This window comes from Manis javanica, chromosome 10 (assembly GCF_040802235.1).
Source record: "Manis javanica isolate MJ-LG chromosome 10, MJ_LKY, whole genome shotgun sequence".
NCBI classification, from domain to species: domain Eukaryota; kingdom Metazoa; phylum Chordata; class Mammalia; order Pholidota; family Manidae; genus Manis; species Manis javanica.
Window position 1 is genome coordinate 102,787,385 of NC_133165.1, and position 23,748 is coordinate 102,811,132.

Here is a 23,748-nt window from a genome sequence, read left to right on the forward strand (position 1 = left end):
ACAACCCAAGTACATACTATTACATTATACAAAGTTACATTATCTAAGTTTAGTTTATTGCAAAATTAGGACAGCACACCAGAAGTTGGCAGCTTCTGTTTCACACCATTCATAGCACTCACTCTGTTCTCCATTTCATTCACTCACCCATGCAAAAAAAGGTCTGTATTCACACAATGATGTCTGACATTCTTGGTTTCCATAGCATAATAGGAAACTAGACGTTTCAATTAAAAAGGTTAAATGAGGACATTTACTATAAGACTATAAAACTCCTCTTCTGAAAGAGGATACTGTATAGTATTTGAAGATAATGCTTTGGAAAAATCATACAAAAAATGAAAGGGGCACCATTTCAAGAGCACTAGGACTACATTAAATTTAAATGAATTCCAACTCGTAATAAGTAACTCAAAAACAAAACTAGTCTTAACAAAAACTCCAATAAACTAAAACTATCTTAACAGGCACAATGAACAGTGTAAACACTGTTAATGGGCACCAAGTTTAATAGGGCAGACAATATTTGCTTCTGCATTCACACTTAACTTTTCAATTACATTTTTTTAAAAATGGTGCTGCTTAAGCTATGAATGTTTTACAAAAAAACTAATTTTAATAAATATGGCAAATGCTAAAAATCTAGCTAAGTTACATGCAAGATATATAACCAAGACAAACTGAAATTTATAATAAAGGCAACTTGCATTCAAAATGAACTCTACCCTTATACTTTATTAAAAGGGCAAACATCATGAATTAACCCAGCTGCTTACTTGAATTACAAAAGTAACATGATTCAATATGAAAATAAGAAACTGTCTACAAATCTCTGACAGTAATAAATTGCAATATACAATGCATACAGGAGTCATACAGAGCAACAAACTCTCGTACAAAACAAAAATATTTTAATGCCTTTAAAATCCAAATTTTTCTTTAAAATCACTCATGAAAAAGATTCTCGAGTCAGAATTAACACCTCAATTAGTCAAGCATCGGCAAGCTACATTACAGCTACTTAATATACAAAGAGACGTCTTCACCAGTCATTTCCTTCTAACGTCTGTGTTCTGGAATCATACAGACTTCCTCCTGTACACTCCCCATTCTATCATGTCTTCAGATCATGAAAACTGGATTTGCTGAACACCAGAAATCTAAGATTAGAAAATTTAAATTGAGCAGAATTAAAGTTTTAAAATACCGTATGTATATTACAGACATTCAAACAATAAAAGCAGACAAAAATAAATCTACTTCCCACCCCAAACCTCCATTCTCTCTACCCAGTGGAGATACTTTAATAATTTCTTGTGTATCTTTCTAGAAATTTACGCAAATATGAACATGTCTGTACATGTTTTTAACCATTGAGCTATGAATGTTTTACAAAAAAATGAGTTTTAATAAATATGGCAAATGCTAAAAATCTAGCTAGGTTACATGCAAGATATATAACCAAGACAAACTGAAATTTATAATAAAGGCAACTTGCATTCAAAATGAACTCTACCCTTATACTTTATTAAAAGGGCAAATATCATGAATTAATCTAGCTGCTTACTTGAATTACAAAAGTAACATGATTCAATATGAAAATAAGAAACTGTCTACAAATCTCTGACAGTAATAAATTGCAATATACAATGCATACAGGAGTCATACAGAGCAACAAACTCGTTTAATGCCTTTAAAATCCAAATTTTTCTTTAAAATCATTCATGAAAAAGATTCTCAAGTCAGAATTAACACCTCAATTAGTCAAGCATCGGCAAGCTACATTACAGCTACTTAATACACAGAGACATCTATACAGTTATGTATTTTAAGAAAACGATTTTAACAACCTTCTTTATTATCAGGTTTTTAATAATAGTGTTGACAATTAAATACCTGTGATAAAAATCAATGGATTCAATCAATTTTTAAAATAATTTAAAATACAAAGAAAGAAGGTACTGTACCTGTTGATACGATGTTGTATAAACCATAACATTTTGTTGTTGGCCATCTGCAGTTATTAAACCAGCTGGTAACTGGTTAGCTAAAAGAAAAAAAAGTTAAAACAGGTAAAGAATCACACCTAATTTCTTGGCCTAAACCTTAACATTGTGCCATTATGTCTCATTACAGTTCTGCCACTTATCGATGTTATCTTGAGCAAAATCATAACCCCCCAAATTTTCCATTTTAAAAAACACTCCCTAAAAATTAGCACCTTTTGGATTTTACATGAGAAATATTAAATGTATATATACAAACTTCATAAGAGAAATATAGTCATCACAGACCTTTCATTTCACCAGTATGATAAGATACTCAGTTTTAAAACCTTCTGTTCAAATTTATTTAAATCATACGATTTTTCTTTTACAAACTACCACTCTCAAATGGTATCTCAATAGAGATATGATTCCTATCTCATGAGAATCTCAAACCAAAAACTACGGCCTGTGGAACTTAGAACTATTGGTGAAGATGATAATATCTGCAGAATAATTATCCCTCACTGACTTCAAATACAAGGGCATCAAATAATAAGAACTACCCAAAATAGTGCTGTGTCAAAATACTCAGCGCTGATATTCCGAAAGCAGGACTACAGACAGTTAGTATTAATCACTGCTAACAATACAGATGACTTGCAAGAATAAACTGCGTTGCACCAACACATCACAGTGCTGCTTACTAAAGGCCTCCTCTGTGAGCTCCTCACTCAGTCCATCTGTAGCTGCGACCGTTCCACCAATTCCTTTCTCTCCTTTCATAGCCTGGGGAAGGAGACGGAAAAAGTAATCACTGGTACTCAGAAGAAACTGTTTTGTAAATGAGAATGCTTGCTTCCTTCCTCAAAGAGCTTCTATTATTACAAAACTGCACAGAGTATTTTATTAACACTTCTGGTTAATTACATACGAAGAGACCCTTCAAAATACTAACTTTTTATATAAGTACCAGTCATCCCAAGACAGTATTAGTAATGCCTAGAAAACCTACTATATTTATGGGTTAAAAAAAAATTATTCTAATTCCAAACTACCTCAAAAGGAAAACATAAGTCTACTTATAGATGAAGTACTCTGTAAAATACTATAAATATTTAGCTTATAAATCTACTAGAAATTATTGAAGTTATCGTTTATATATACAGCTCTCAGCCACATGGGAAATACTATAGCAGCAAGTTTAGACTTTAAAATTCCTACATCAAAATTACAGTTTGGACCAAAGATCTCTTAAGTTTCTGTCCACTCTACAGTTCTGATGCTAAGTATTTGGGAAAGTACTGTGAGGAATTTACCCATTCTCTTCCTACTTTAATCAATTCTATGCAAGTATCACTAATGTAATGGGATTATAACATTAAAAATATAAGAAAATTTTGAAAGCAGTGTGAATCTGACACCCAAGTTGGAATGTGGAAATGCATACGCTTTTCTCAACTCATTTTCACAAAATTCATACTAGGCAAAAATAAACCAAATAGGAAATGTAGAAGAATTAAATCAATAATAAGAAAGGGATATAGTTATAATTCCCTTTTTCTTATCTAAAAGGTCCCAGGCTTTGAGATGCTACCTCTTGTAAATTAATAACAGTAACAGCAGGTGCTAACATTGAGTGCTCATTAAATATTAAACTGAGAGCTATACATGGATTATTTTACTTAATCCTCTCAATAACTGTGAGTTAGGTATTATTATTAGTCTCACATTACAAGCCAGGAAACCAAGGTCTAAAGTACTTAAATAATCTACCAAGGGCCACAGTGTTCACGTGTAGTGGAGCCAGGATTCAGCCTCTAGGTGGTCTGAATCCAGAGTCTGTGCTCTTAATCATTATGTAACTATGCTGTTGTTAATAATAACAGGGAAAAGAGAAAGGACATACTATTTAAGAATAGTAATATAGGTGATTACGTGCTTCTGAGAAACGAGTAGTATACTTAAAAAGTTAAAATGAAGAGTTTATCTTAGAAGACATTTTTCTTCTTACCTCTCTGAATTTCTGAAGGTATAATTTTAGAGGTTCTACATAACTGTCAAAGCCTAAGGTAGACATGGCAAAGAGAATATCTTCTCCATTGATTGTCTTGCGTTTCTCTTGATGGCATCTTTCACTTGCTTCAGATGTTATAAAGCTTATGAACTCACTCACACATTCTTGAACACATTCTTTGGCATCTTTTGCAATCTGAAGAGAAAAATCATAGGTAAATTTGCATGGAATATAACCAGCACCTTCCTACAATATGCAAAAATCAAAAGCTATTCAGAAGAATACAAATTTCAGTTATGACTGTTAATCATTAATCTTTGAAATATAGGCTAATAACATTGACACAATGTGTGCTATCAAGATTCCAGCCCTCACAGTGAGAATAAAAACTCGGAATAGAAGTGTGAAGTCTTGAGAGCTATTCACAGAAAACATAAAATTTAGGTATAAAAGCAACTGCTGGATGTCCTTACTACCCCATAAAGATGAAAACTTACTAACCAAGAAAATCAATCCCATCACGTATGTGGTATATACTGGGTGGGACTCAGTTACCACTTCTCTGCCCCAGCATTTCCATGAACAAGGCCACCAGAAAATTTTTTTTAAAAAGCACTGAATTCATGTAAGGCTTACACGGGAGTGAAATAATGACACCTGGTGACATTTTTAGTACTAAAGATACATATTATCAGGTGCAGGTTTTGAGTTTATTAAAAAGCCTACCTAAAAGAAGCACACACTTGTCACATCATAAAAAGTTATTCTCTTAAAGGTCTGGGGTTTGAAAGTGAAACTCTGATGGACTGAATCATGCAATTCTGAAGGCACTTCTAACAGGAATGACAAAAATCCTTGCTGAAACATACTGTCTTTCACCTCCATGCCTTTTTTTTTTTGGTATCATTAATATACAATCACATGAGCAACATTGTGGTTACTAGATTCCCCCCTATTATCAAGTCCTGCATGCCTATTTTACATCCTGGTAAGTAAAAGGAGTTGCATAAATGTAGTCAAGCAAAATACAATGTGAGCTGTATAGATAACTTTTGATTTTCTAGAATCTATGTTTTAAAAAAAAACAGGTGAAATTAACTTTCATATTTTTTAATTCGATGAATCAAAAATATCATTTAAACAGAATCAATTTAAAAATTGAGATATTTTAATGTTTTTCATACTAAGACTTCAAAATCTGTTCTATGTTTTACTATTACAGCACGTCTCAATTCAGATTAGCCACACTTCAAGTGCTAAAAAGTAATTACAAGTGGCCATTGGCTGCGGTGTGGACGGCCTGGCCTACTGCAGCCGCGATCAGCAGGGGTGCTTTTCTCGCCCCCAACATATGAGGAGGGCCTTTCAAACTGGAACTTCTAGTGATGTTTTTTCAATGATACATCTATCTGTAAGCTTTATTACTTTCATAAGTACTTTATAAACTATGATGAGAAAAGCTTATTATACAATATAAAACAATATAAAGAGGAAGGATTTTAATTCAGACTAAGCGATGAGAGTAACAATGAGTTTTTTAAAGTTATAAATAACTTTATATAAATTGTCTCATAAGGCAAAGCTAATTTTAAAAAGAATGCTATTCGAATTTAAATGTTAATATATTTTTGGGGAAAATCCTTACTACATCTGTGTTAAGTCCAATATGACCCAATTTGGCTGCAACATAAAATTATAGAAGTCACAACTTCTTATGCCCAAACCTGGTATTTCTGACAATTACTTATTTTTTAAAACATTATCTCCTTCCAGTAAGTGGATGAGGGGGGCGGACTGGGGGATGTTACAGAATTGAAAATGGTATGCTCTTCAGTAACAAAATATGTAGAATTCAAATAGCTGACTTGCTGCAAGGCCAAATGACTGGAATCAACAGCTAACTGTATTCATGTAGTTCTACATTCTCCCCTCCATCCCCAAAAATACCTAGTTACATTTTTTTCTCTGCATTACCTTTCCTGTTTGAGGTATGGCATTTTTCATTATCCTTGCCACATTAGCAATTGGAAGATATATATCTTGTTCTCTAAAACTTTCTTTTGAACCATTTGTGTCTTCATGATCATTCATGCTGTCTTCAGTATCTAAAGAAATAAAAATAACTGGTTTAAAGCTGCTCAGAATTTTTGTTTCAAGATAGAGAAGACTACTTGAAATAATCTAAAAAAGAACCATTCTGGTTAATTTCCTAATCATTTCAGGGATTAGGACAGCAGCTCTTACCACAATTTTCTCAGGGCCATACCTGAACCTACTCATTCATTTTAAACCCACTGCCTAGAATACTTTTATCCTCAACTCTACTCAAATCCTACCCACCCATTCTCCAAAAAGCTAAAAAACATCTCCACAGCACCTTTAGGAGTGATCTCTCCTTTCACAAAATATCAGAAGCGCTTTCTCCATGTCTTTTGTCTGACACATTTTTTAATTCTTTCTGTTTCTCTTTCCCTCTATTCGATTTTTGCTACTTGAGGCCAGAGATCAACTTTGTGTCCTTCCTAGGGCTTGGTATATACCTGCCACAGAAAAGGTGCTCATAAACATGTGTTGTGTTGTGTGGCTTAGCTATAGAACTTACAGACTGTGACCTATGGCTCCTTGCATATTGCTACATTAAGAGGTGGTGTGTTTTTTCAAAGCCAAGTTTATACAGAATAGGAAAACTGGACTTAAGTATTACTGACCCAATTGGATTATTACTAATACAGTAATAGTATTTGAACAGTTATAGCAGTGATGCAACATTCTTATAAAAAGTGAATTTTCAAATTATATAATTTAGATATAACTGAAGTTTTCATAGTACTGTTAATAGCCTTTTATGCCTAAAGGAAGTATTTGGTAAACAAACTTCCCATTCTTTATATATATTAAATAAGAAAGGCACTTAAACTGATTCAGTTTACATTTGTGTTTAAAATGATGTTATCAAAATTAACCAGTTTGAGGACCTGTTCTAGAATGAAGTAACTAATCACCTGCCCCCACTTGCCTTCTACAAAAATGTATCTTAATATTTTTAAATTTTATACATCAGAATACCACAAAAGTAAATTATTTCTGATAGGCCAACACAATCTGCCATTCTAACACCTAACATAGTTCAAACATACTATTGAATGGAATATAGTTTGTTCCGAAGTACTAGTAATATAATAGCTAATAGCTAGCAACCCACCGTCTAAAGAACTATTTATTTTATCAACTGAACAAAAATTTGCCATGTTTATACTTAAATAGGAAATCAGTAACAAATGTTTAAACTATACTAGTTTTAAACAGGCCTACTTTTGTAGAATTCTAGAACTTCTGAAGTTTCACTCTTTTGAAAACTGTTTCTAATAAAAGTAGCATGGTACATACACTGAACTGTGACACAAGATTCTTACTTTCCTATAAAGACAAAAGTAACCTAGACCACCACATTAATAAAATCTCCACTTTCAAATTTGTTTCTCTTTGTGAATTTGTTTCTAACTGTGGCTTTCTTACCATCATGAGGCTGTATAACATAATGACTTCCTCCAATATAGTCTGCAGAAATTCCCAGTTGAGAAGCATCTGTTGTAGAGCTATCACCATCCATCTGTGAGGGGAAAAAAAGTTCTCAATACTCTTTAATAAAACTTGTCTAAAAATCAGAACAGATTTAATGTTCATAAACTGTCATAGGAGGGATCAATCACATTTTTCATGGCCTTAAGCTTAGTAAAAGAAAACATTTGTATTTCCTGATTTTGGAAACTTTTCAATAATTTGTCAACGATTCAAAATTCCCCTATCCACCCTCCAGATGTGATAAGCGTTAGACCAACAGAGAAACAAAACAAGGAAATTAATCTGAAACATCTCTTTCAACTGCATAATCCTCAAGTACAGCACAGACAACCCTGACTTATCCCTGGAATGTCAAGCAAAGCCCAAATGAGCTTAGTAGTCACCTTGAAATCACCTCTCTCCATCGCTTGGCTATCAGCTCTCCTGCTGATATTCCAATCAAACCCTGCTGCAAATTTTGATGTCTTTGATGTCTCACAGAAGTTCCACAATAGACAATGTCTTGGTTCAAACTGTTATGTGGTATAAAAAGAATATGATTCCTTGCACAATTCTATACCCATGCAACCCAAAAGTATATCCACATTTTGAATGAGCCCAACACCTCTAATCCTAGTAAAAGGTTAGTTTTCTCTTCCCCCAGCATCGAATTTTTTATTCTTTAAAGAAAAAAGAGTCAGGGAGATTGGAGATCTGCACATAATGATAAGAAAATTTTAACTATAGACAAGAATGAGTTAAAATGACTATTTTAAAGGAACCCTGTTAAATTAACTTTGCCCAGAGCTAAATTCTAAGAGGAAAAATCTGAAGAAAACTGAACCATAAGCCCTGAACTGTCTTCATTCCATTTCTTACAACATGGCAAAAGTTGGAAGTCTTTCTGTTTTGCTAATAATACTGTTCAAGACAATAAGGGACTGGCTATTTGTGGGTAGAAAATTTTTAAATGTATTATCTGAATAAGAAGTGTAGCAAAAATAAAGTATAATCTATACATGCTTTTAGACAAACTCAAGAAGAGACGCTTAGCCCTAAATGTTTATCAAGGCCCAGGAACCAGCAGCACAGACTTAATGTATTAATTGCAATATTTGCATCCTTGTGTAACACATCATCTTTTCTATCTCTGTTGGATTTTTATTTAATACTAAACAAACCAGGCTAGTTTCCAAGTCTTCAATAACAGCATTTCTTTGATGCATCTGTTGACTGTGGTATCTAATTTAATTGTAGATACAGATACACTTAGCAAATATATCTGCTGATACTTTTAGTGGCCTCTAAGAGGTGGTAAACAGTCAGTGAGCTCTGATTCTGACTCTCCTAGGAATCCCTGAAAAGAAATATCCCTACCAGTTAAATACATTTCCAAATAAAATGGAAGCAACACTATCACCTTGCCCATCTTAAAAAGCTAATGTAAATGAATGTGAAACATTACCCAAATATATAATGCTATTTTGATCTTAATATGCTAACAAGATACCAGGAGAGTAGTCATTAATCAGAGAAGATAAATATGATATGATGGATTTATTAACCATGAGAGAGAGCTCAGTTAGGATGGCTGTGAATTCACTAGTTTTTATAATGTCCTAAGAGAGAGAAAAGGTTCAGGAGACAGGACCAAAATGGTTGTTTCAGAACCTATAAATGGAAACAAATCTTCTTTTGGGTTGAGGGCAGTAACAGAAATTCTTTGCTAAATCAATGTCCAAAGCATACCCTCAGTCTTTATAAATTAGTTATGAGCAGGACACTCACTATTAACAAACCCAGGATGTCGGAGATTAATTTATGAAGTTAACATTAAAAAGTGTTAAAGGCAAAAAATTAAAATATTATCTTGTCATGCACTGCAATTAGCAGCAAGATTATCATTTTGGTTAACAGCATTAGCCTGTAAATCTCAAGCCTTCTAAAAGTATTTCATACAGTTGTCAGAATTAAATAAAGTACAGCAACCTGCTACGGGCACTTTGGGCACATACTGTAGTCAGGCAACCTGAGATCTCATCGTCCCTCCTTTGCAGATAAGCTGCATTTCATCTCCTTAGCTGTTATGTGTCTTTGGTTCCACGTTTCAGGCTGTCATTTCACCACACCTTGGTCTTCCTCCCCTTTACCTTGCCACCATTAAAGTTCTGTCCCATACTTTAATCCCAATGTTCCCCCATCCTCCTGAAATCTGATTTACCACATTCCCATTCCATAAGCCAAAATTAGTGTTCCCTTCTTTGAATCCCCAAAGCGCTAGTACCTTCCACTCAAAAATCAGCCTCATCTTCGATGCTTACAATATGCTAGCCACTACATATATACACACATATATACATACATATATATGAAATGAGGGGGGGAAACTTGGTAGATCCACTTCAAAGGTTTTTTTCTAGGTCTAAAACTTTCTATAAAAGTTTACAAAATAGACTGTAAGCTAGTCAACAAATATTTATTGAGTAAGCACTCAGTATTTATCAGGCCTGTGCTGGGTGCTGACGAGGTAGCAGTCAACAGCTCAGACAAGGTCTCTGTCCTCATCTCACACAGAAGACAAATATGCAAACTGGGTAGGGGGAAAGGGGTGGGAAGAGTATCCTATCAGTACTTCCAAGGCACAGGCTCTAGATTCAGATCACCTGATTTGAACTCCCTGCTACTTATGGCCATGAGACCTTGAGCAAGTGGGATGAGAAAAGGACTTGCCATGTAAAGACTTAGCACGGCACAACAGGAGTACTCAGTAAAGCATATATGTGGCTATTAACTAATTGCTAGAGCTAAGTGCTAAGGAAAACAAACGTTTTGTTATATGCTTTGGGAGTTATTCTAAAAGGGACCTCACTAGTCTGAGGTGTCAAGGAAGGTCATCTGAGGAAATGACATTTAAACTGAGGCTGAAGGATGAATAGAAATTGGTTATGCAAAGGAAGATGTGACAAGAATGTTCCAGGCAAAGAAAACAGAAATACAGCACTGGTGGATCAGAATGAGTTAGAAGGTAGAGGCTAGATCAAGTAGTGCCTTGTAGACAAGAGCAAATCAAGGAAGACTTTTAGGGGAAGAGTGCAAATCAGATTTGTTTCTTAAAAGATCACTTTGGCTATAGTCTCGGGTGGAAAATGAACTGGAGAGGAGCAAGAATCGGGGCAAAAGGACCAGAACAGATCACAATGATGCAGTTAGGGCATGAATTCAGGCAAGATGATTAACATTCCCGGTATCCGTCCAGGACATCAGCACTGGACATCAACAGAGGCTGGGAGACAACAGACTTGGTGACTAAGAACCAGAGGAAGGACCACGGATACTGCTGGGACTCTTACAGCCAAGTAGACAGATGGCTGTCACTGAAGAGCGCAGGGAAAGGAATAGGTGTTGGGCAATGCAAAGAGCCCAATTGAAGCTGGTGACCACGAATGAATAGTGGACTGACTGTCGAGTTGTGACACTTACAGGCCTGGATTAAGAATAGAGAAGCTTAAGTGTAGGGTTTCATCCAGGTAACAAAGAGCAAAAAGCATGTGGGATAATGACAACAGAATGGGTAAAATGATGCATCCTTAGATCCAAGGGAATTGATAAAAATGGACAAAGAACAGTTAAATCCCATGACATTTATTTTATTGACTATTTTAAAAACTGACTTGAACTGGTAATATTGTTCTCTAAAATATTCCCTCAAATAAAAGGTCAGTCGGCTGAGCTAATGAATTTTTATCCTGCAACGTTTTGATGTAGCAGTAAACTATACTGATGTGTTGTACAGATGCAGTAAACAGTGCCCTCTTCAATAGGTTCAACATTTACTGAACACTTTTTAAATAGCTAGTGCAGTGTTCATGACCCCATGAAGCAGGTGAGAAAACAGGTGGTATGAGGCTAATGACTTGCCAAAGATGACACAGGTAAATGGGACTGAAATCCAGAGTCTCAGATGCCAAGTACCTGACAGTGTTTGTTTTTCAAGTTTTACTATAGTAAAAGTTCTCATAGTTTTTCCTATTGTCTTTAAGCCTAAAGTTTTAATTTGCCCCCTCTAAATTCTAAGTCTACTGATTGTATATTGAAAACATTTAAGGTTGCTTCTCAAACAAGGACATTATTTGTGAAATGGAAAGAAATGCGCCTGGTTTCAAGTCCCTCTTCCCAGGAGCAGTGATTTGGGGCACTGGTCTTTGGGCAGACCACCTGGGTCTGCAGCTGGACTCCCCATTTACAAGCTGTGTATTTTTCCTTACCATCCTCCTTGTGCTTCAGCTTCCCCAATTTTAAAATGGGGTTCCTATGAGAAGGGTGGGGTATAGGTTAAGGGGATTATAAAATAAGTTATAAAGTAAGTAAGTCATGAGAAATGGTACAGCATAGGGAAAAAAAATCAAAGGAAACAATAAAATGGGGTTGCTATGAGAAGTGGTTTTATAAAAAGCACTTTGCAAAGTGGATGTACATAGTAAGAACTCAACAAATGTAACCTGGTATTACTACTGCCTGTTCAAATACAGTTCTCATCATTCTTTGTAGGCATGAAGAGTTTTCTCTCACATAACCCCTTTTACTAGATCAGTTCCTTTTTATCTCTTTGAGGATAAGAACACAAAGATTCCTCATTCACCTCTAATGTGTCTTCTCCTCCTTCACCAGCTTCTTCATTCATCCTTAGACATGCTTAAGTCTCTCTCTTTACACACACAGAAGTACGTATAGACATACAAAACCTTAATTCTGCTCCTCACCCTTGTCCAGCTACCATTCTCCTTACACACCTCTTCATTTCTATTTAAACTCTTGACATGTGCTTTTCCACCCCAACATGATGCTGAACTGCTCTTAAAAGCTGCCAATAATCTTGCATTCACCCTACTGACTGTTCTTTGTAGTGCTGGTCATTGCTGCCAGCACATTTATTCTGTGAATTCTCTTCTTCCATACAATATTCCTTCCTGGTTTATTCTTTCCTACTCACCCCCACTAATTATTAGTTTTATCCAAGGTTATCACTTTCCCTTTCTTCCCTTATTCATTTAATGAACTCATTAAATATCACTTCTATGCTCATAAACCCTAAGTCTATAACCATATCCTGCCTGTAACTCAAACAAGTCATGCCTGCAGAACACGTCTGATATCCCATCACTGCCAACTGAAGATACTGGAAAAATGAAACTCACTGTCCCCATCCCCTGCAAGGAGGCAATGGAGGAGAGCTCCTTGATCTCTTTTCCAAGGACTGCAACCCTACTAAGAATGATACTACACCAGTGTCATCTTGGGTCCCCCCATCTCCTCCAACATCTACCTAATCTGTTACGTCTCTTAAAATGTCTTCTGGAGATGCCTTTCCCTCTGTGCACTGGCTTACTGCCCAACCTGGGTACATACTGTTTTACGACTAACCCCGTTAAAACACTGCTGTATAGCTCTTGAACCGATAATGATCTTAAAAGTCTTTGGCATCAAATCCAAACCTAGTTTCCATGGCTTTACACAAGTGGATCCCTCACTTAACCTAACTAAACTTGGTTCCAACTCTGTCTTCAGGGCTGATACAAATCTTAGTGCTAGAATGTGCCTTCTTTAGTGATCACCAGGTAGTTATTTTAGAAGCGAGGCAAGCATAGCTCAAGGAAGTTGTGAAATGCCTGATGTCACAGATATAGTAGCAGAACCATAGCTCAGTATCCAGACAAGCAAGTGATATCTCCTCAGTAGACTATACTGTGAAATCCCCACTCGGAGCACAAAGACCAGCTCCACATCCCCTAAAACATAAGTTACTCATCTTTCCCTTCTGGCTTTGCTGTTAGTGATACCCTCACCTATCCAAATCCCACGCATTCTTCACGGCTCAGATAGAGGCCAACAGGCTCCCTTCCTGACGTGCCCGACTCCGCAGGCCTACCACAACTCTCCCCGTTCACTTACACTACCGACCGAACCAGCATTTTCTGTTTAGCGCAGAATGTCCTTTCAGTATTCAATCTTACTAAAGCTGTGCCAGCTAAACAGCCTCTCAAGAGCCAGGACAAGCTTTTTACCCTGTAGCCGTGATACCACTTAGAGGCCCACAGGAAACACTTAATACATGCAAGTCACTAAAAAGAAGGAAGCCACGAGAATGAGGAGAGGTACAGTTGAGACGTGAAAGGCATTCATTCTATCAGAAACCTCCAATTTAAATGTTATCATTTTGTTTCCAGCTAATTACTGTTAAATCCAACTAACAACCAAAATGGTACTTACTGTCATGAAATACTGTCAGAACTGTGTTGTCAGTGGTGTTCAAGAACACCTGTCCGAATAGGTGTTTAATCTTTTCCCAATTTCAACCTAGAAGATAAAACATCTATTAGTAGTAAAAACACATAGCCTACAAGCTTTCTTCCTAATAAAAATTTAATAAGGCACATATAATTTTATCTACTGTTCCTATTCAATGAAGTGCATGGATATAAAATGACGCAAAAAACAGGCAGCAAATAAATGTTCATTAAATTGGAAGATAAATTTTGGAGAGCTTACAAAAAAGTTAAATCTTTCTGTTTCTGCCGGAGGGGGGATTGCTTTTCCAACATAACCCTGAATTTAGTCACTTTCATCATAAATATGCATCACAACACACCAAATTACATTAGACCAAGAATTACACAACTACACCACTTAAAATATTAACACCCAAGACACAAACACCCCACTTACCAACTTAATTTTTTGGTGATGTTTTCTTAAATGTTTTAGAATGAGATTTAAGAATTCAAAAGCTCAAACGGGGTGAAAAATTTCTCAGAGTATAATGCTTTTAAAAGCCCCAAATTATATTGGACAGAAGATAAACACCATCCAGAGAACATGCATAGAATGACAATCAATTAAGACCTTTACTTATCATTTTAAAGTACCACCATCTTGGACTAAAACTGTATCTGAATAGCACTTCCTTCTCACTGTAAGGCTTAAATAGCTGAATAAATGTGTCAATTACAATGCTACAAGCTCCATTTCTTTTTCAAGGGAAACAATTAAATGAGGGGCAAAACAAAAACACAACCTTTCAGTGTTAATTTTAAAGGAAGAAAAAAACAGTGATATGCATTCAAGCACAAAATCCAGTGAATAGCAGGAAAACTGTAGCCACTGAATTGAATTTTTAAAATGCCATTACAAGGGCCCAGGCAGCAGACTGGCTGACATTGTCTACTCTGCTGTAAACTTAAAAGCAATTTCTAACTTCTTTTTAAATACTGTCCTATTTCTAACCCCAAAACTGCCCCCCAAATTCCTGTACCCAGAAGTGTTATTTTCTTACTGGTGTCTCTGGGGGAAAAAAAATCCTCAGAACAATTAAAATACAGGAACCATATGTATTTCTGTATTTTGCTTGGAGTGGGGCAGGGTGGGGAGGTAGGCACCAACCTCACCACAATCACTCACCAAAATAGATGAGTCAGTGTACATTCAGATTCAGTATATTAAAGAAAAACACTATCAACTCATATGGTATATATTATCTCCAATGCAGGTTATGCTATATATGAAAGCTCAAGGGAATGCATACATCTGTTTGTTTGAAGAAATGCAAATTTGTATCCAGGAAAAGCAGCAGACCCTTCTTCCACCCTCCAGTCTTTGGCATTAACAAATCCAGTTTTGCACCTAAGTAATACAGGGGCAGTGCGCGTAAAGAAAAATTGCCTTTTAAGGAATTCTGGTTAAACTTTCAATACTCTACAAATAAAATCTCTATATATATTAATGTCACTCATATCGATCAATTCACCTCATCACTTTTTGTTGCTGATTAGTTTCCATACTAAAAACGCCCAAACAGCCGTAGTGATTCATGGCACAAACCACGGAACTGTGGAGGCCATGCGGGTTGGTGGGATACTATTTTTTTTTTAAAGGTCCTGTGCTACCTAACCTTGTTTGAATTACCCTGTTATACTACTTTAGAGAAGATCATGACTTGTGGGTGCTCCGTAATTCTTTGTTCTCGGAGACTACTGCTCCTAAGGCCCGGCTTACCCCCTCCGCCTCCCACCGAAGATGAAAACCTTAGCCCAATCCGAAAGGCTTTCTTCCCACCTTCGGGGCAAGTCCAGGGACCGCAAGCCGCCAGATGGCTGCATTCTTTACGTGTGAACCAGACTGCGGGGAAACCAAATCCGTTCCTTCCTCCCGGGGACCTCGCTCACTCCCCAGCGGAGGCGCCCGGGCTGACCCGAACCCCACCGCCCGGCCGACCTGTCAGTCCCGCCTGTGCGCTGCGGACGCCCCCGGCGCGCATCCCCCGGCCCGTCCGGCCCAGGCCCCGGGCCCGCGCCCCGCCTGCCACCAGCCCGCCCCGCGGCGCCCGGGGTGCCGGGGCGGACAAAGCGGCCCGGCCCCGCCATGCCCCCGCGGACGGGCGGCGTAAGGGGGGCTCCCCGGGGACCCCCGCGCGGCGGCCAGGCCAAGGGGCAGGGTCGGGGCCAAAGTCCGGGCCGCGTCCCACGCCCGGCTCCCCGCACAAAATGGAGCCGGCGGGGCGCCGCCGAGAGGGGGTCCAGATGGGGCTCCGACGCCCCCTCCTCGGCTTCGGGCCCGGAGCTCGGCGGCGGCGAGCAGGCGGCGGCCTGGCCCGGGTCCCGCCGCTCCTCGGCCCCGCGCACAAAGACCCGCGCCGCGGCCCCGCGCCCGCTCCCGCTCCCCGGCCGGCCGCGCCGCGGGAGCGGCCTCGCAGGCGACGGCCTGGCCCCGGCCCGGGCGGGAGGGCGGGCGGGAGGGAGGCGAGTGGCCCCGGCCGCGCGGCGTTGGCGGCGGGGACGGCGCCGGGAGGAGACGGACATTTCATTCGAGCTAAAGTGGAGTCGGTTTAGGAGCGATCATTGGCCGAAGCGAGACACAAACCTCCAATGCAGCCCTGGTTGGCTCCCGTCTCCAATCGGCTGTTTGGTTGGACAGAAAATGGCTGCGAAGGAACCAGTCCCAGCGCGGAGCTCCGCTTCCAGTACTCGGCCTGCCCCCCCTCCGCCGCGGGCCGCTTCCCTCGGCGCGACACCCTCCCTCCGCGCCTCCCGCGCACCCGCCCGCCGCGGTCCCGCCCCTGCCCCGCCCCCGGCCGTGCGCCGAGCGGCGCGGCTGCGGCCGCCTGCAGAGCCAGCAGCTGGCCGCGGCGGCCGGTCCTGCAGCTGTAGCGTGGCGCGGGCCTATGGCCCCGCTCGGCCGGGGCTTCCAGAGGCGACTCCGGACACGTGCTCCGGTCTGTGCGGGCTTTCTTCCCACAGTGGTTCCCGGGGCCTCTGCGAACCGTGATTTCTCAGGCCTCCCTCTCTTTTCACTCCCCTCCCTCCCCCACGTGGAAGTGTCTCATCTTCCTGAGTGCAGCCTGCCTGCGCCTCGATTTTGAAGAAGGGGAAACCAAGGGCAGAAGCCGCCGGCCAGGGCAGCACTCGAGCTACCGGGTGGATTTAAACGGCGGTTACCTCCTGGAACGCCTTCAGCACCTCGTGTTTTCCTTGTGTCCCTGTTAACGTCGCCAAATGCAGAACGCTCCCTCCCACTTGGTCACGGAGCCCGGGTGTCCGCTTTTCATATTGCATCTAAGGATACAATCCCCTCCTTCAGGTTTAACAGGTTGGTCAGTCTAGCCAGCCTTCACCCTGAACTTAAAATGTTGCATTTCCTGCCTCCCCCACTCCCATAGTAGCTGCAAACTGACAGGAGGCTTTTCCCAACCAGATGATGTTTGGGTTGCAAGAATGCACAGCCTGTTCTTGCCTCAGCGCAGCCAAGCTGCCTCGCTCTCTTTCCCCGACTGCGGTCTGGGTCGGCCTCCCTCGCTCGCAGCGGGAGCCAGACCACCCACTGCCAAGGGCGGCGGGATCCCGCTGTGGCAGCCGAGAGCCGCGAATCCGCGTTCCCTTTACTTCCACCAAACAAGTGGCCTATGCCACATTTAACATTCCAGCTTTACTCCTTTTAAAAATGTATAGACATGTTATATTTATAGAGCTCGTACTGTTTCTTCGCATATTTTATGCGGAGCAAATAAGGAAGCACCGCAAATGAAAGCCTCCGAATTATTGCAAAAGGAGCAAGTAGCTATGCCACTATGGAATCGGACAACCTGATCTGAATTACAGCTCCCCCTGTTAGTGGCGTGTGACCCTAGCCAATTTTTTTTACCTTTCTGAGATAGTTTCCTCACCTCCATAATGGGAGCAATATCAGCTCCGTCTTAGAATTGTTTGAAATTGAATACACATAGCCCTAAAAAAAGTTGGCCCACTATCTTAAAATCTTTCAATCACCAGCAAACTTTTAAAACTTCTTACTTGCTAAAAAGGAGTCAAATTGGCCTGCCTTTAACTCCTCCCTTTATGATTACCCATAAAGTGGAGTTTATTAAAAAGGAAGTAGTAGAATTAGAAGAAGGATGACTAATCCACACACTGGATGATGAACCAAAAGATGCAAAGATGCCCGCTTTCTCTGAGTTGATGTGATGGTATTGCAGTACCGTGGACCTACTGGACATGCTTTAATTCAAATTCCACAGAAAAGCTCATTCAGCTACTACTGTTTACCAGGCACAGTGCTAGGAATCCCATGGGTGCGAAGGGGAATAAAGCACTCTCCTGACCCTAGGGAACTAACTCTAGGGGACAGGGACCCTGTTCACACCACCTCTGCAGTTAAATCTCAGGTCACTCTGCCTTTTTATATTCAGCAATCCGTCCAATAAGTGTTAACCATTTTTGGTGACTGCACCGGGAGAGAGAGAGCTGTGGGTCACAATTTAGTCTTGGAAAAAACATTATCTAGACTAATCTAGACTTTGCACTAAAGGTTAAAAGACAGGTGATTGTCTTTTTTTTCAAGTCCATAACCATAGCTGACCCTTAATTTATACCACTATTGATGAGTCATAATTCACCAAACAATAAAACAGAATCATTAGCACAATGAAGACTCCTTGGTTGGATTTTACTTTGTGACTTTAATGGGGCCTCAGAGAATTCCCACGATGACACCGCCCAGTAGAGTATGGTTTCTGTTTCCAACTTCCTGGTTCTCTTTGTACCCCTCTCTGTTCAGTCCATTCTATGCACTGAAGGCCTGGAAGGATCTGGTTTCTGCTTCCCTCTCCCACCCCAGCTTGTGCCTCTCCCTATGTCCCCCCTCTCCTCCACCTTTAAGACACAGTGGTCTTGGCTCTGCTACACACACACACACACACACACACACACACACAGACATACACATACACCAGGCTCTTGCCTTAAGGTCTTAACTGGCTCTTTACATCTTTGAAGTCTTTCCTCTTCAAAGAGGGTTTTCCCTCCTGAAGCAGCCCCACCCAGTCACCCTCTAAATGTCTTCCAGTCATATGTGAAGGTAAATATTACTATGTTCACTCAAATACACTTAGCTTAATTGGATTATCTTGTTTATTTGTTGACTATATGTATATCCAAAATGGGAACCCTTCTCATCACCCCTACTACTACACTCTGGTCTAAGCCACACCACCACCCACCAGGCCGACTGCCCTGACCTCCTAACGTGTCTCCTTGCTTCCACCCTGGGCTGCACAGCAAGAGAGTGATCCTCTGAAACTGTAAGTCAGATCCTGTCACCGCATCTGTTTAAAAATCCCTCAATACCTCCTCATTTTCCTTGGAGTAAAAAACAAAGACTTTACAGTGGCCTAGCAAGTAGAGTGACAGCTTGTTGATTCCAAGTCGACCAAAGGAAAAGACTAATTGTTCTTTGGCCATAGTACAAGCAACCACCAGAATCTATTTTAATCAGTCAATGACAACCTCCCAATCAGTGACAATCCCCTGTTTCGGAATCTTAGCCAATCAGCAACAGCTGTACTCCGGTCATGCTGCTTGCTTAATGTCAGCTCATCTCCAACTTCTGAAAGTGCTAATCTCTGAAACTCATGCTTCCCAAAACATTCTGTAAGACCGCAGATTTCTTTGTTCAGAGATACTCTGCTTCACAATGCAGCGCCCTTTGCTGAGCAAGGAGTATATTCAGCCCTTTTTGTTTCTTTCAGATCATAGACCCTGTGGGATCTATTATCTATCTTCTCTCCACTCTCCCTCTAACTTCGTCTTGCTTTCTCTTTTGCTTAAGACCCTTGGTGTTCTTATTTCTGGCAGGACCCCTCCTGTCTCAGGGCTTTTGCACTGGCTGTTGCATCTGCTTGGTGCATTCTTCCCTTAGATATCAACATAGCTCCTTCCATTTCTTAATGAGGTCAACCCTGATCACTTATCGAAAAACTGCAGCTCTAGCTCCCTATCCCCACTCTCCTTTAACAGCTTTTTTTTTTTTTTCAAAAACACCTATCCCGTCTTACATACTTTAGAGTTTCCGTATTTATTTTGCTTGTGACTTATTGCCTGTCTCTTCCCACTAGATTGTATGCTCACTCTAAGGATAAACATTTTTGCTGTTCATGGATTAACCCAAGCACATGAGGTGTTCAATAAATATTTGTTGAATGAATGGATTTTTAGTATTTCATCTTATTAGAATATAAACTCCTTGAGTACACAGGTCTCATGCTCACCACTGTATATTCAGTGTAGGGAACAATTCCTGGTATGTAGTAGGAGCTCCATAGACATGTATTGAATAAATTCATGAGCAGACATTGGATAAAACTATATTTTAGTTGGTACTATAAGTGCCTCTGAAGCTACCAAACCTTTATATGTCATCTTTCTCCAGAGAAATAGCTAATAAACATATTTAAAATTCCCCCAAAATTAGTATGAAGTATAAATTAAAATATTCAAAACATATTCATCACTATTTCCCCATGATCAGATGAATTAATATACAGAGATGATTGAAGTATCCTTGATCAAGCTGAAAAAGCAACAAAATCACTCTTCTTTCTAGGGCTGCTTAGGCCAAGAACTGGAGGAAAAACTTGTCTTTAATAGTAAGGAAGTCCAGAAAACATCTTTTTCTCATTGCACTTGTTTTTTAATTAAATGGTTGGGTTTTCCCTGAACTGGTGCCCATCTGCAATCTCTCTTTAATCCATTTACTATAGGTCAAATTAACATGGCCAGATTAATCTTCCTGAAACAGTTCTTACCACGTTAATTACCTTTTAAACATCATCAAAATAGCTCCCATTTATTGAATGGGCATCAGTACTCTGCTAAATGCTACACATGGTTTCTCATTTCAGCCACATAACAACTTTATGAAGTAGGTGTTATTGTCCCCATTTGAAAGACAAGCAAATACGCTCTGAGTTTAAGAAACCCAGAAATCACCCAGCTAGTATCTGGGAGAGCCAAGTTTCAAACGCAGGACTGTCTCTTAGTCTCACCCCACTATGGGTTCCTTCTGGTCCCAATCTCTCTTATGAAAATCTTACCCATTCACAGGATTTGAATAGACATTTCTCTAAGAAGAAATACAGATGGCCAATAAGCACATGAAAAGATGTTTAACACCATTAATCATAAGGGAAATCCAAACAAAAACCACAATGAGATACTACTTCATGCCTATTAGTTTCACTACAATAAAAAAGACAGCTATAAAAATGTTGAGAATGTGGAGAAATGAGGACCCTCATACACTGCTGTTGGGAATGTAAAATGGTGAAGCCATTTTGGAAAATAGTTTGGCAGGGCCTCAAAAGGTAAACACAGTTAACCTGTTACCCAACAATCCCACTCCTAGGTATAAACCTAAGAAAAAAATGAAAGCTGTACATGAAGGTTCCCAGCTGCATTATTCATATAGTCCAAAATGAAAATAGCTCAAATGTCCATCAACTGATAAATGGATAAACAAATGTGTATGAGCCATACAATGGAACTTATTCAACCATAAAAAGTGGTGTTACAACATGGATGAAACTTGAAAACATTATCTAAGTGAAAGAAGTCAGAAACAAAGACCCTAGAGTATATGATTTCATTTATATGACATGTCTAGAATAGGCAAGTCCATTGAGACAGAAAGTCAATAGTGGGCTTGGGGAAGGGATGGGAGAATACAGAGTGATTAGCTATAGGGCACCAGGTTGCTTTGTAGGTAATGAGAATGTTCTGAAATTGACTGTGGTAATTACACAAATATGTCACTATAGTAAAAACCACTGAATTGTACACTTTAAGTGTGTGAATAGTATAGTATGTAACTATTTCAAAAAAACTGTTACCAAAAAAATCCTACCCATGAATAACTTTATGTGTGAAACACATACAAATTCATAAGAAAAAATTTCCAATAGGAAAGTGAGCAAAGGATATAATATAGAAAGCTCATAAAAGAAAAAATACAAATGGCCAATAAACCTGTGGGGGGAAAAATGTTTATCTTCAAATGCAAATCAAAAAAGGAGACGCCCGTCAAATAAGCCAAGAATTTTACAACAAAGATGATGGTGTGGTGAAATGATTGTTCCCCTACACTGATGATGGGAAGCTTTCTAGAAAGCCATCAGCCAGTGGGCATTAGTAGTCTTTAAGATGTTCCTACCCTTTGTCAATAAATGTATCATAACATAAACAAAATAATTTGTAATGCAGATTATGAGATAATAATTAGGTAATAAGATATTCAGAAGAGTACTTTTAATAGTAGAAAAAGTTGGGGAGAAATTATGTGATAGGCAGACTCTTGAATGTCCCTCAGTGATCCCCACCTCCTGGTATTCATACATTTATGTAGTCCTGTCCCCCACCCCCATCCTCCTGCCCAGGCTGGAGTGTGGGCTAAACTTACTGACTCACTTCTAATGAATAGAGTATAGCAGGCAAAATTAAACCATGAAAAGCCTATAAATTCTCTCTTGGATCCCTTTTTCACTCAATCTAACTATCTATCTATCTCCAGCCAACAGCCAGCAAGAAACAGAATTCTGCCAACAGCCAAGTAAGCTTGGATATGAATCTTCCCCCAGCTGAACTTTGAGATGACTGAAGATAACCAATACCTTCTTTGCAGCTTTGAGTAGCCCCAAGCCAAAGCCACTCCCAGGTTCCTGCCCCACAGACGCTGTGAGATAACAAATATTTGTTGTTTTAAGCCCTTGAGTTTTGGGATAAGTTGTTACACAGCAATTGACAACTAATACAACCTAAATGTAATACTAATACAACCAATACAATCCAAAAATAGTTAAATAAAGTATGTCACAAAATAGAATATTGTGCTGCTATTAAAAACCATTAAAGAAATTTTAATAACATGGGAAGACATCTAATGTTGAGAATAAAGCAAACTACGAGAAGGTATATACCATGATCCCACTTTGTAAGTCTATATTTATTTGAGTCCTTGCAGAGAAAACCTGCGACTAAATGTGCTGACAGTCAACACGTTTCCCTGAAAAACAGAATAGGTGCTCAGGGCATACTTGTTGATTTCAGTTAGGAAATCATTCATTCAGCCCATTTTTGTGGAATGTCTACAATGTGTCTGGCCAGCCTCAGGGGGACAGTGGGGAACAAGACCATATCCCTACTGTCATGAAACTTATTTCTTGGTGAGATGCTATCATGGTTGCTCCTACGGTGCCAGTGCTAGAAAGATGAAGGGCAGTGCATAGATTGGGAATGCATTTTAGAGGCAGAACATTTTGGTGCCAGAAAAGAATAGTGAAAAAACAGGGTTTACTCTTGCACAGTTGGCTGGGGTAACGTGGGCTAGACCTCTAGGTATAAAATCCTGGTGCAATCAGCTACCAGCTAAGTGACCGTGGGTCCTCAGGCTACATAATCTCTGCTTTCCTCAGGCTTCTTATCTGCAAAGTGATGCCCTCCCTCATCCATTTGGGAGATAACCTAAGTCATAGGGTTTGGCGGAGGCACAAGGTAGTACAAAAAGCTTAGAAGATTAGCTGGCACATTGAAAAATGGCCAAAATTGTTAGCCTTGCTGCTGTTGCTCTTGTTATAATTATTGAGAAAGGATGACCAAAAAAATCAAAACTAAGACTGTGAGTTCTTAGGAAGTGTAACAGTTATTAATATTTCTTTATTACAGTGGAATCATGCCGTCTTTAAAGTTATCTAGTTTACCCAGTTGTAGGAGTGATTCATATGCTATGTGATCATTAGCACTGGAGGAGAGGTGCCTGGGGGGAGGAGGAAGCGCAGTAAATTTTAGTAGGGACTCCAGAGAATGGTCC

General features: G+C 39.5%; 2 protein-coding genes across 14 annotated transcripts in view; one reads left to right on the forward strand and one right to left on the reverse strand.

Annotated features, from left to right (window-relative positions):
* The window catches only part of HCFC2 (host cell factor C2), a 93,238-nt gene extending 70,491 nt beyond the window's left edge, over positions 1-22,747 (forward strand). For 3 of the 5 annotated variants that reach the window (XR_012121545.1, XM_073213737.1, XM_073213740.1), the window contains one exon: positions 5,225-5,967. Coding sequence is in view for 2 of the 5 variants with exons in the window: in XM_073213740.1 (XP_073069841.1) it covers positions 5,225-5,244 (20 nt within the window). In the remaining 3 variants the exon portion in view is untranslated. Of the gene's footprint in view, positions 1-5,224; positions 5,968-22,452 lie in introns of those variants that run through there. The other 2 variants (XR_012121546.1, XM_073213734.1) reach the window with 2 other exon arrangements.
* Positions 716-16,627, reverse strand: NFYB (nuclear transcription factor Y subunit beta). Of its 9 annotated transcripts, XM_073213750.1 has the most exons (10): positions 15,673-16,350; positions 15,143-15,240; positions 13,831-13,917; positions 7,968-8,096; positions 7,519-7,612; positions 5,977-6,107; positions 4,000-4,197; positions 2,693-2,774; positions 1,968-2,047; positions 716-1,160 (listed from the first exon to the last, which is right to left on the reverse strand). In XM_073213750.1, the coding sequence occupies exons 3-10, from the start codon at positions 13,834-13,836 to the stop codon at positions 1,128-1,130; spliced, it is 753 nt and encodes a 250-aa protein (XP_073069851.1). In that variant the 5' UTR covers positions 13,837-13,917; positions 15,143-15,240; positions 15,673-16,350; the 3' UTR covers positions 716-1,127. The 9 variants fall into 9 exon arrangements, 8 of the variants coding, with proteins under 8 accessions (XP_073069851.1, XP_073069849.1, XP_073069856.1 ...); XM_073213748.1 differs by lacking the exons at positions 15,143-15,240; positions 15,673-16,350 and adding an exon at positions 16,477-16,627; XM_073213755.1 differs by lacking the exon at positions 7,968-8,096 and having other exon boundaries at positions 15,673-16,351.
* Positions 22,748-23,748: the final 1,001 nt, after the last annotated feature.